The 14053-nt window shown below is 43.4% G+C and overlaps 1 protein-coding gene across 1 annotated transcript in view; it reads right to left on the bottom strand.

Annotated features, from left to right (window-relative positions):
* Positions 1-12601, bottom strand: part of PIK3AP1 (phosphoinositide-3-kinase adaptor protein 1) — a 44765-nt gene extending 32164 nt beyond the window's left edge. Inside the window, exons 1-2 of the mRNA XM_066620724.1 lie at positions 12526-12601; positions 4301-4708 (exon numbers count right to left, since the gene is read on the bottom strand). Coding sequence (XP_066476821.1) covers positions 4301-4708; positions 12526-12550 — 433 coding nt within the window. The 5' untranslated portion in view covers positions 12551-12601. The remainder of the gene's footprint in view (positions 1-4300; positions 4709-12525) is intronic.
* Between the last annotated feature and the right edge of the window lie 1452 nt (positions 12602-14053).

Below are 14053 nucleotides of genomic sequence, written 5' to 3'. Positions count from 1 at the left end.
CAGCGGGGCACGATACAATTTTTGGTGGTTCATGAAGCTGATAGAGCAGATTAGGCAATGTACACCAAGGGTTAAACATGCTGCTACTGGGTGGGAGCACTGCCGCCCAATCATCATTATAGCCACACCCCTTGGCATTTATAAACCAGGCAGCAGCCTCTAGGGCAGCCATTTTCAACCACTGTGCTGTGGCACACTGGTGTGCTGCGAATGGTCTGCAGGTGTGCTGTGGGAGTTTGGGGGAGGGTAGTTTATTAACAAAGCCAATAGGGATGTAAACCCCCCACCAGCAGCATGGTGTGCCTTGTCAATTGTCAAAAAACTGATGGTGTGCCTTGACAATTTTAGCGCTTTGTCAGTGTGCCATGAGACGAAAAAGGTTGAAAATTCCTGCTCTAGGGCTTCTAAAAAGTTTGAGAACCACTGTTGTAGGTAATGGTTCTGGGCTTAAACATCCTATGTCCTACATGAAAACCACTAGCTTAGTGCAAACTGAGCCACAGACACTTCAAGAAGAATTGTTCTCTTATCTTTGGTTCTGATCCGTTTTTGAATTCTTAACAGGAGTGAGAAGCACAATTCCAACGTTTTGAGATGTTTTGCTTCTAGGGCAATCAGAAAGACCAGTGGAAAGAACAGCTTGATAAGAAGCATCAGATCTCCAAGTGCTACTGCACATACATGGATCTCTAGAACAACAACAAATATGGGTGCACATGCCAGTTTCCTTTGAGTCCTCTTCATCATCACAGAAGATGAAGAAACATCAATAGAACTTGTCTGAAAGAACAACTTATTGTAATTAAGTCAGATCTTTGTGAAGACAAAGTTGGCTGAAGGGTTATGCTGACATTTGCAGGTCATCACATCCACAATGCCATATATAATGCCTATAAAAACAGACAGCAGTGATATGATCTGTCAGGCTGACGAGGCAAACATATTTGGATAAGTGCATCTGATTAAAACCCCAGTTTTAGTGGTCCATTATCATGCAACTGACACTTCTCATGAGTAGTCCTACTGATCTAAATGAGACTTACCTGATTAATCCAAGTCATATGAGCATGTCCTCCTGGGTGATTTGAAAACTTCTATATGCAAGCAACCCACTTATAATATACAATTGGGAGTATTTTTTGCCTAATACTAAGAGACTGTCATGAGGCACTTCTGAATTCATACAGTCCTAAAATAAGACAATGTCACATGTGTAGAACAGACTAGGTGATAAGGATCATCACAGCCAATACTGAGCATTTACATTCTTCTCACGGTGTCTGTGGCTTACAGGAGTAAAAAAGATTTTATCTTCAGCAAAATCTTAACCAAAATGATGTTTCTCTTCCACAAAAACCACAAATGCTTGCACCGGTTTATTTTTTAACATTTCCAGTGCTCTTTGTGGTTAAGAATAGTTTTAAATGTAACTGGAAAAAGTAATTGGTCAAATGCCTTTAGATCCTCAGTCTTAAGAAAGATAAAAGAGACGCCTGAGGGGGGACATGATTGAGACATACAAAATTATGCATGGGAAAGATAAGTGGATAGAGAGATGCTCTTTACACTCTCACATAACACCAGAAACAGGGGACATCCACTAAAATTGAGTGTTGGGAGGGTTAGGACAGACAAAAGAAAATATTTCTTTACTCAGCGTGTGGTCGGACTGTGGAACTCCTGGCCACAGGATGTGGTGACGGCATCTGGCCTGGATGCCTTTAAAAGGGGATTGGACAAGTTTCTGGAGGAAAAATCCATTATGGGTTACAAGCCATGATGTGTATGAGCAACCTCCTGATTTTAGAAATGGGCTATGTCAGAATGCCAATGCAAGGGAGGGCACCAGGTTGCAGGTCTCTTGTTATCTGGTGTGCTCCCTGGGGCATTTGGTGGGCCGCTGTGAGATACAGGAAGCTGGACTAGATGGGCCTATGGCCTGATCCAGTGGGGATGTTCTTATATTCTTATGTTCTTAAAAGCAGGATGTAGCCTGACCAGGACTGCAGAAAGGTTAGATGGGCTCCAGGGAAGATTTTTAACAGGGGCACTTTGGCACCTGTGTGCTCTCAATATGATGGAGAGCCTCCCAGTAGCAAAGGTGGGCAATCTAGGGAGACAGGACAACTAGCTCCCTCCTGAGTGAACTGAAACCAGGCAGATAAGGCAATAAATACAAAGTTTACTGAAGGTATAAAAAACCACCAGAGCAAACAAGAAAGGAATTGGGAGAGGGGAAAAAAAGCATTTTTGAGAATCAACCAAGATAAAGGAATAACCAGATGGATGAGTTGGAACAGAGGAAGTTGTTAGCAACCTTCAGTCTCGAGAGACTATGGTATCGCGCTCTGAAAGGTGGTTCTGGAACAGCATCTAGTGTGGCTGAAAAGGCCGATTTGGGAATGAGCAAAGGATGACAGGGTGTACAGAGGATGACAGGGTGGTTAAAAGACAACCTGAAAATAAATCTAATGAATCTTACCGGCTGCTTTCTCTACCCTAAACACTCACACTGGTCCAGGATCTTGATCTTTGCACTCACATCCAGTTGGGCAACTAGGTGACACCTGCCCATGCATCCAATTCACCGGATGAGAGACCAAGGCAAATGAACACAGGGGCTGTGTGACTTCACTTTATATAAAGTGGGCATTACCCTAGGTTTACTTGTGGGAGTGGATATTGTAAGTCACCTGAACCCCTTGAACTTCCTGCTTTTGGGACTCAGGCGGGCATCACAGTCTAATGAGCTGTTTACTTCTTCGGTTGTGAAAAATTGAGAAAGGCGAACAACAGCAGAACAGTAACGGTTGCTATCTTGAACTGACTCAGCAACCCCTTCAGAATGCTGAACTTGCATAGGAGCCTCCCTGGAGTCAGGAATGTCAAAAATAGATTTAAAATAGCATAGGGTGAAATCGGGATGTTCACTACAGTGTACCTCAGTCTAAAAAGGAGACAAAACGTCCCTTCCAACTCTATGTTTCTATGAAATGGCACACATTTTGTGTTGTGTTTTGTGTTGACCCCATGGGAGTGGTGGTAAGAAGAATGGAGGATGGAGATGAGTGTGTGGGAAAACTCCAGCTTGCTGAATCCTTATAAAATCAGCAGAAAGCATGGGCTATTTGGAGAGCTGCAGAAAATGGAAGTCAGGATGCCTCAACTGGCTGGGGTATATGGAGTTTAGAATCAGAGTCATCGATTGACATCATACATGGGAGGAACAGGGAGGCTTATGCACCTTGAAGCTTTTTTGTAAAGTTGGGCAAAGGGAGGGCAGAAAGATGTTAACATCATGTGACTGTTCCTACCCATACTGAATGTGTCACTGCTTTCCCAAGTCATGCGGTTCTGTCTCTGTTGCATTTTCAGATAATAGTTGTGCAGGTTTTTGTTCACTGCTGTTCATCCATAACCACTCTTGATCATTTGCTTCCAGGCCTGTTAATCATAACAGTCTTTGCCCCTTTTGAGAGGTGTGCAAGCAAATAGGTCTAAGCTACGGATGGGGAATATGAATAACAATTGCTGCCCTATCACAGATGAAGTTGGCCTCTGTACCAGCCCCTTCCTCTACATGCCTCGTTTATCAAAGCAAGGAATACAGGGCACGCTCCCAGCATGCCCTGCATTGCCTGCTTTGAGTAATGAGCCCACGCAGAGTGAGATAATGGCATTTCAGTCCCGCAGCACAGCAATCTGGCTCCCTCACTTTCCTCCACTGAGAGCTTTAAAAGAGTCCGGTGGAGGAAGGACCAATATTGTTCTTTAAATCTTTGGCTCTTTAAATTCCAGGCTCTTCAAACAAAGAAAGAAATATACTTTCAGGGTCGCACTCTTGGGCGACCCTGGTGTGCTTCACATTTCCTGCTTTGATTCAAGAATCCATGCAGGAGGAGGAGCCAGGCAAGAGGGGGTTAGTGCATGGGGGGCAGTGAAACTATCCTGTTGGGCAGGGCCTAATCCTATCCAGTTTTCCAGTGCTGGTGCAGCTGTACCAATGGGGCTTGCACTCCATCCTGTGGTGGGGAGGCAGTCACAGAGGTCTCCTCAACGTATGGGAACATTTTACCTCAGTACTGCATTGCGGCTGCACCGGTGCTGGAAGGCTGGATAGAACTAGGCACTCAGGCAGCCCAATAGCTTCGACCAGCCTTATTTGCAGGGTACTGAGAATCATGATCAAGAGGTTGGAAAGGGAGCAATTCTGATTTTTTTCATTTTACAGAAGATTGATGAGCCAGTAAGATCCACCCTTACAACATAGATCACATTTTAACAGATATTACTGTCTTACCTCCTTCTGAAATAGCCTTCATGACAGCTGCAACATAGGTCTCCGGGTCATCATCATACGTAAGCTGTTTCCACTGGGACCAGTCTTCGAAAAACTCTTTGTAATTCCCAGAGTCTGGCATGCCACAGAACAACTTTACCACTTTATATGCTGGCTGAAGAACTTCCTGTAGACTCTGAAGGACAGCAGGAATGTAGAAATTTTGCACTAGGTCCAATGTCAGTAAAACAATGATGCATCTGCTGCTCTTAAAGAGATTAAACTCTGCAGCAGAAATGGCAATTCCACTCTCCACTTGATAGCTCTGGACTTCATGGAATGACTGGAAGAGACTCTGAAGATACTGACACCATTCAGCAGCATCTTTTCCATATGTTATCAGCACATCACATGCACCAGGTTGTTTTTCTATGTAAGAGAGAAATAAGGTAGTCATGTTTCTACAAATGATACCTCAAACTGCACTACTCAAATTGCCAAGGTTGACAACAGCAAACAGAGTGAACCTGATGAAGTCTGCAAGTTGCCAATGACTATGACTGAACTAGCATTTGGTAACTATAAACGGAAGGCGGTCCCACTGAGATAAGTGAAACCTGTTCCCAAGTAAGCATGTATAAGATTGCAGCTTAAATGAAAGAAATCATTTTTCACTTTGGTAGAATTCAACTTTAAATAGCTAAGTTGGTTTTCTATTTCTGCCTAGCCAACTTACTATTCCAATTGGGATGCAATCCTGCACATGGTTAGGGTGGTTAAATATGATTCAAGTCAACATTTTAACTGACATAATCCACACTTAAAACATTGCACATAGATCCATGTATTCACCACATATTTTAGTATTAATCTCAGAGTCAGTGTGTCTTCTTCCTTAGTAGTCATCTGTTCTTATACTGTGGCATGCACAGGTTAATTAGATGTGATCGATCACTATGAATTATGTTCATCCTAGCTACATACCTACTTCTCTAAAGTATATAAGGTGAATGAGGTCAGTTGGTTGGTCGGTCAGTCAGTCTCTCTCTCTGCATACTTGTTCACCATAACGTGCATGCCCACTAGAAATGCTTAACCCAAACATGGACCGACTACACCAGGGTGTCTGGCCTTACCCAAGATGAAACAATGGGCTAGGTAGAAACCAATGGCATCCCATTAGATTTCTCTGACTGTCAAGACCAGGGGTATCAAACATAAGGCCAACAGAAGCTCTTTTTCTGGCCCACATGGTAACTGCGCTCTCACAGTGCTACCTTTGTAGCAGTGCTGCTTCTGCTGAGGGAGAGACAAAAGGAGACCTCAGAAGGCAAGGAATGGTACAGGAGAAGAGGCAGAGCCCAGTCCTATCCAACTTTTCAGAGCTAATGTGGCTGGGCCAACAGGGTGCATTCTGCATCTCATAGTGGAGCAGTCATTTAGGCCTCCTCAAGGTAAGGGAATGTTTGTTTCCTTACCTGGGGGCTGCACTGTGGCTGCCTCAGTGCTGGAAAGTTGGATAGGACTGGGCCCTAAGAGGGGTGAGATAGGAGGACATACCAATTATCACATAGACCACCCTTTCAGCAGCACCACTTCTGCTGAAGCATCACTTTGCAGAACACCTCTCACCAAATTCCTACATGAGAACAGAGTGCTTATTTCTGTCATTACCTGTTTAACAATGTCACTTCCAGCCCTCAGCAGGTGCTATGAATGCTATTTGGCTTAGTGTATAAAATGAGTTTCACACCCCTAGTCAATACCATCTACCTGAACTTGGTCAAGGAAAGATCCAAAGGGTTGACCTCAGGTGTCTCATTTTTCAATTAGCCTACCAAGAAGGTTAAATCAAACTTTAAAAATCACATAAGAAGCTAGTAGTTTGAACCAGATGTGTGCTCTTCCAGCACTGACAGAGGTTACCTGTATACTACATTGCTAGCATCCCTGACTCTTGGATGTGAACCAAGGGTTTGCAACTAAGGGCCTAAGCCTATCCAACTTTCCAGTGCCAATGCAGCCCTGAGATAAGGAAAGAAACATTCCCTTACCTTGAGTAGGCCCAACCACCACAGGATGCAATGCACACCCAATTGCCATGGCTGCATCAGTGTTGGAAAGTTGGATATGATTGGGCCCTAAGTAAGTAATTTGATGTCTAGATAGTTGATTGGGATAAGAAGCAAAATAATCAAACCTAAGTGCTTGTTTTTACCTGTTTGACTTTTGCCCGTTTCCTCTTTATTTTAGCTTTTTTAAATCAACTCTTGTTACTTTTATGAGTTGCTTGCCTGCTTTTGACCAGAGCCATTACTTCTCTCTTCCTTAATGATTGCTCAGGAGCTGACAGTATAAGTACAAAAGGTCAAGTGTGAGTGCTAAGGTGGTGGGGTTGGTCAGGCTGGATGCCTTCCTGGATTGTTTCTACAGACAATGGTTGCTGTGTTGTGGGAACCCTGGCAATTTAACCCAGACAAGAGCAAGGGTGTGGAAAGGTACTCAGTGTTGGTCTTTTTCCTTCCAAGTGGTAGGAACTAGCAAACTGCCCAAAAGATACCTGTGTGTGTGTGTGTAACACTCAGGTACATAGGCTGTGTGCCTTACTTCCCACCCCCATACTTATTCAGAGGACCACTGAGAACTCTTCTGGCTCACCACAGTACAAGATTCATCAGCTGCTACAACTTTGCTCACATTGTTGTGCATTACATGTAATCCACATTTTTAAGAGCACAAAACACATTCCAGGTGTAATTACTATACCAAAAGCAATACACAAAAGCTTCCATCAGTTTCTGACAGTAAAAGGAGAGGTTTGAATAGTTTTCTGAGAATACACAGTAATATGGATTGTCTTACTGACAATTGTTGAAGCAAGTTTTTGACCTGTGAAATCACCTTTGCAAAAGCAGGAAGTTGTTTCATTTCCCCATTTTTTTTGTAAAGCTGAATTGTTCTTTTACTAACCTTTCTTAATAAAATCATAGGAATATCAAATGCTGATGTCCTTTACAATAGCCGCATAGACCTCAATTATTTCAGAGAATGCTACAGACACAAAGCGTATGTGACACAAACTTAGGAACCAATCCTATCCAACTTTCCAGCACTGATGCAACTGTGCCAACAGGGTGTGTGCTGCATCCTATGGTAGTGGGCCAGTCACAGAGGATTCCTCAAGGTAAGGGAACATTTGTTCTTTTAACCTGAGGCTGCACTGCAGCTGCATCAGTACTGGAAAGTTGGATAGGACTGGGCCCTCAGCCTAGCAAGACAAACTTCCTCCTGCCAATGATTCTCAATTCTAATTAGTATATCAAGATTTGATGTTCAAGACACGAAAAGAATCCCTAAGATTTAACAAAAATCCAGTCGTATGCACTTTCTTGTGATCGATGAGGTGGGGACAGACTACATTAATTCAGATGGCTTGCAGAACATATTATTTTGCAGTGCTAAATTGACACAATTTGCTATCAAGTCCTCCCAGTTGGTTTTCTTCAGGAAGACTACCCTTTGAAAGAAGTTTGAATTTATGCTATAGAAAAACTGACTAACAGCCCAATCCTACTGGGCTACCTACCTGAGGGACAATGGGGCCAAAACAGCCACTGTTGTATCCTGCAGGGTCATGGAGGCAGCCAGAGGTCTCCTCAGGGTTACTTTATCCCGAGACCCTTATGGACCTACTTGGATCTGAGCCAGCTCAATTATTGGCACAGAACCAAGGAGACCTATATAGGGCTACGAGGCACGGGAGAGGAGAGGATGTGGTGGTAGCCTCTGCTGCTGTTCCCATCCCCCTCCTGGGCCTGAACTGCCCCTGTTCCGCCCTCCCCCCACTCAGCGGTTCACTTACCCTGGTTGGCAGGCACCCTTCGGCACCACCCTTCCAGCCTCTCTGCTGACACCACTGGCCTCTAAGCAGTCATAACAAGCTTTAGTGGAAGCCAGCTTCGGATCAGGGTCTGAGCTCAGGAAAAAGGTTTGCAAACCCCCTAACAGCAAACTACCTTAAAGTCAAACTATGTAAGGCAGGAATCCTATGCAGAGTTAAGGATGTTAATGCTCCTAAGTTTCAGTTAGGCTTAAGTATGCCCAGCTCTCCATGTAAACCACTCCAATATTCATTTACTCTTACCTGGTGACCATGCCCTATTGCCACCACTGTTTCCTCAAATTCCTGCTTTTCAGTTACTCTCAACTTTGTCCCACATCCTTTATTGTATCCTGTAGTCAGCCTTCCTACAGCTCTTGTCCTTACACCCAAAAGCCTACCTTGACCTTAAGCACTGTGAGATGCCTTCAGACTCTCTTCATTAGCTCCTTTGTGCCTCATCTGACTGCATCTTTTATTCAGTTACCTTGCCTCTGGGCATTCTCTTTCCAGTCTGTTCTACATAATAATAATAATAATAATAATAATAATAATAATAATAATAATAATGGTATTTATATACTGCCTTTCTGGTCATCAGATTACTCCTCTGACTTTATTCAAGGCGGTTCACATAGGCAGACTATCTCTAAATCCCCAAGGGGCTTTTTACAATAACAGAAAGGTTCTATCTTTCAAGAACCGCACAACATTTCAGATGGATCTTTCATGGTCTGGTATCACTTCTGGCTCCCAGTTGCCTCCCACACTGGCTGACAAGCAGCTCCCTCATCTCTCACTTGAAGGGCAGCCAAGACACTTCTGCTCACACCAAAGAGCTGGTGGAATAACTCAGCTCAGCTTGTCAGCTGCTTCAAGCTCTCGCCATTCATGGAGCTGCTGGTGGCCTCAAACTGGTGAACTTCAGAGGTTATCTTTGGGCTAACGGAGGCTCTACCTTCTAGACCAGACCTCCTGTCCCAAAGTCCTATATGAGATTTTAATCCCAGCCAACTTTCCTTTTTGACAGACCAAACAAAACGGAGTGAATCTCTACAAAACAAAGAAAGGGAGAGATTCAAAGGCATACTGGTTTGGCAGACCTCAGGTCTGGATGGATATCTGGTTGAATGGTATAAATATTTTTGGAATGTTAGCTCCTGAATTACATCGGTTTTACAATGTGATCTTTGAAAGGTTCCCCGTCACTTTCAATATATGAAGCAATATATAACACTGATTCCTAAACCTAACAAAGACCGTGCTAAGTGTGCAAATTATCAACCTGTTTCCTTAATGAATGCCGATATTGATATTAATGAATGCTATGATATTGAGTACTGTGTTGGTTAGTTGACTTCAAAAGGTTATTAAAATTCTGGTACATTTTAATCAGGTGGGATTTATAGAAAGTAGAAAATACTCTGATAATAGATTGACTGTAGACTTGATATTTTAATATATCTTAGAAATAGCATATAAACTGTATATTTAATTCCTTTCTTGTTCTTTTTGCTGTATTGTTTGTGCTTATGTTACTTTGTTTCAATGTATTTTTTCTTCTTTTTTCCACTAAAAATTAAAAAGACTACAGTAATTTTTTTAAAGGGTTGGGAACATAAGAGGGAAGATTTGAACCTGTTATATGTCCACTCTTCCCATCCCTTCCTCCACTCATTTCAAAATCACTTATTGCTTAGCAGGGATCCTGATTAGAAGCAACTTCAGAAAAAGTGTTTTGGTTTTTAAAAGGCAGTTTCAAAGGAAAAAAATACAGGTAGGAAAGGCTAGTTCTTTGTTTGCAGCCACAGCTGCCACCACTCCCCCCCCCCAAGAGTTTCTTTTAAAAAGAATTCAGAATGTTCTGAGCTGGGTTGTGATGCATCTAGTTTAGTTTCAGCTTCATAGAGGCTAAATTGCAGGCTTGAACACCTTGTTCTCTGAGCCATTAGAATTGTTTGTTACATGAAAGTTCCAGAACATCACACCAATTCAGCAAATTGTGTCAGATAGAATATCAATGGATCTCTGCCATAATAATTGTAAACCCATTTTCAGCTACTCTGTGTGCATGTTAAAAGGCCTAAACACTATTTATGCTTTTAGACAATGGTGAAACACTGCTATGATACACACAGTGGTATCTGATCACTTCCTAGTTACAACAATTGCCAGGAGGTTCTCCCCTCAGAAAGATCATTAAATAACTCCACAGAGCAGTAAAGAATCTGACTTATGAATTTTAAATTAGAATTCTTTAAATTAGTAATTTAATTTAATTCTTTAAATTAGTAATTTAAATTATTAATTAGTAATTAAAAGAATTATGCATTACTGTGTCACGCTTCCTATCTGTTTGCACTTGTAGGAAACGCTCCTCCCACGTGTTCCTCATGCGAGGATGGCTCACGCCACTCCCCATAAAGGCTATGCTCGAGTTCCCCCATTGTAAATTACCCTGGCAGAAGCATATACAAAAAAAGGAAGAGAAACTCACTTGCATTTTCTTTCTTAAGTAATGATCTTAAAAAAGCAGTGTTACATATGCTTAAGCTCATTGATTTCAATGGGCATAAGTGCTCCTATGCCCTGGATCAGAGTGCACATTTTCCCCTCTTAATATCCAGTGCCACCCTTGACATGATAATTCCATAGAAAATGTTAGTCTGCTTATATATGACTACAGTAACAAGTATAACAAAAATATCTCATGGCTTTCTGAACAGGCTGAAGTCAGTGTGTTGCAAGACAGCACTGCAGACCCAGCAACTCACACAAGCACAATGCAAGCAATGCAGTTCTTCTGAGTCTGCAAACACTACCAAGGCCAATTCCTTTCAACAAACAGTCCTAGCGATCAGCATTATTCAATATTCATTCTGCAACAAGAAAGGCCACTGAAGTGCCGATTCACAACTGGCAAAAGTGTTCCAAAACAGAGTACTGTATAAGAGGCTAGGGTGGGTACAGCTACCCAACATCCACCATCTTGCCTATATATGGCAATTCAGGAAAACCAGCAACAAATGACAATGGGTGCAATCCTATATAACCCTACTTGCCTAAGTGAACCTAGTGGGACTTGCTCAGTAGCCAGGAATAGGATTGCATAGCACAGCAATAAGCCCCATTGAAATAAGCCAAACTTACCTACATCTGGGCAAAAATGCAAAGCAGCAGGCTGTAAGGCTGCAATCCTGTGTGGAGACACTCTTAAGGTCAATGATTTCACTGAACACAGGCTTATCTAAATCTGCAGAGTATGTGCAATCAGCAATCAAGTCAGATGAAGTGAACATAATGAACATTTTTTAGTACAAGTGCTGCTGCAATCTGGCTGCACTGGGTAAAAAGTGAAGCATCAGCAACATACATGGGATTTACCATTTATCCAAGTTTATAGGAGAGGAGTACAAAAACCAATTTTTTAAGTTGGAAAAAGTGGCAAGCAGAGAGTGTCCTCCAAACAGACTTCGCTTCTGAATATCTCACCTTCAAATGTGAAACCAACCCCAATGGAAAAAAGTGCTGTTGGCCCACCAGAACATAAGAATAGGGCCACCTGCACAGATCCAGAGAGACTGGGTGAAATGCATTGCAAGGAGTGGTGGTGGTGGGTTTCTAACAGAAGGGTATATTGGATGGGCAGTGTTGGGTGGTATGGTGGGGGGTGCTTGGTAAGAAGCATTTGAGAACCTTTACGGGTTCTAGTGCTTTTCTTACTGGTGACAAACTTCTTTATAAGCCACCCCAGAGTTGAAATCTTAGACACGCTTTCACCGGTTACCCATTAACTCTGGGGAATCTGCCCTTGATCAGGGTGGTGAGAGGGAGGCAAAGGCAGAGTTAGAGCCCAATCCTATGCATGTCTACTCAAAAGTAAGTCCCATTAGAATCAGTGGGGCTTACTCCCCAGGTAAGTGTATAAAGGATTGCAGAGAGCCCTCTCCTATGCATGTCCACTCAGAAATAAGTCCATTATAGTCAATGGGGCTTACTCCCAGGTAAGTATATATAGGATTGCAGACTTAGAACCCAATCCTATGCATGTCCATTCAGAAGTAAAGCCCATTGTAATCAATGGGGCTTACTCCCAGGTAAGCGTGGATAGGACTGCAGACTTAGGCTACCTGGGAGTAAGCCCCACTGACTACAGTGGGCTTTACTTCTGAGTAGACATGCATAGGTTTGGGCTCTGCTCTTCCGAAGTTTTCCAACTCCCCCTGAAGTTAAGGCGCGAGTCTTTGCAGCCACGTTCGCCTGCGAGCTGCCACCGACGGACAGCATGTGGCCCCGGAGGCGTCTCCGGCTCGCTCCAGCTCTGGTTTGCCGGACGGTCAGCGGCACCCACCCCGCCTGCACTTACCTGGGGCAGCAGCGGCCGCCGCCATGCCCAACGCAGCCTGGGCGAAGCCGGGTTGTCAGTCGATGGCCAGCGCTGAGAGCGACGGAGCGTCCCGCCTCCCTCCTTGCCTTGCCCCGTTGGTGCGGGGGGGGGGGGAGGCGGCGAACCACACGGAAGGGCTCCCGCAGCAAGAGGCTGACGGAGGGCGGCGATCACTTCCTCCCAGTTTCTTCCCCTTTGCTTTCTGTTGCATAAAGCGAGTGCTGGTGGTTGTCACTGGCGCCTGTGCAGGGTGACCAGATACAATGGGGGACACAGAGCCTATACATTTAACCATTGCATAGAAGTCAGGGTGACCAGGCATCCTTTTTCCAGGACGTGTCCTCTTTTTCAGGCTCATGCCCGGGAAAAGAGCGTCCCTATCCTCCTTTTCCTTGTGAGCACGCAGTGCATAGCCTTCTTGCAATTAATAAATTATATGTAATATCGTTTTAAATTTAATAATATAGTGTTTAAATTGCCCACATGAAAACAATATATGAGTGTTTTCAGCTTTTATTTTGTCAAGTCCTACATTTTTCTTGGATGTCCTACATTTTGGGATGCCTTGTCCTCTTTGGCAGTTATGACATCTGGTCACCTTGATAGCAGAGGGAATGTTGGTAGGTGCAACTCAACATGGAAGGTTTGAAAAAACTGCATTCCTTCTTTTATACAATGGTTAAAGGTTCTATGAAAGACTAGAACTATTCAATTGTAAAAATCCCTACTGGGGTTTAGAACAGCCTGTCTATGTAAACCGCCTTGGATTAAAGTCTGAGGAGAAATCTGACGACCAAAGAAAGGCAGTATATAAATACCTGTATAAATAAATAATAAAGGTATAGGCACTCTGTCCTCCATTGGATCTGGTCATCCTGTTCCTGTGGGGAACAGTCTAGCGCTTTGGGGGCTGCCAAAAGTGCAGTCAGTGGCCAGCCAGGCCACCACTGATGAGGGTAAGCATTCCAAGATGCCCCCCCCCCCACAGAAGTCAGGGCAGTATTCAGGTTTCTTCCAGGAACTCCTTGCTTCTTGTTGTCAGACTGATGGGGCTTTATCCAAAAGATGCATAATGGACAGAACTCTGCTGGCAAACACTTCCTTCCTTCTTCTGTGTCTATACCCAACACCCAACTTGGGAGACATGTGCTCCTTATACATGTGCTGGGCCAGTTTTTGTTGGACGGTCACATCTTTGGGCCTCTGTCTGACTTTGGTATGTCATAATAGTAGAAAATGGATGGGGGGGGGGAGAACACTCTGTGCACTGCCAGGGTGACCAGATGTCATAACCACAAAAGAGAATAAGGCACCTCAAAATGTAGGACATCCAAGAAAAATGTGGAACGGGACAAAATAAAAGCTAAAAACACTCATATATTGATTTCATGTGGTGGTGGTGGTTATTATTATTATTAACAGTATTTATATACCGCTTTTCAACAAAAAAGTTCACAACTAAACACTATATTATTCATTAAATTTAAAACTACAGTATATTACATAT

The sequence above is a fragment of the Tiliqua scincoides genome, chromosome 3 (genome assembly GCF_035046505.1).
Source record: "Tiliqua scincoides isolate rTilSci1 chromosome 3, rTilSci1.hap2, whole genome shotgun sequence".
Classification (NCBI taxonomy): domain Eukaryota; kingdom Metazoa; phylum Chordata; class Lepidosauria; order Squamata; family Scincidae; genus Tiliqua; species Tiliqua scincoides.
The sequence above is the reverse complement of the archived record's forward strand: the minus strand, read 5'-3'. Positions and strand labels throughout refer to the sequence as shown.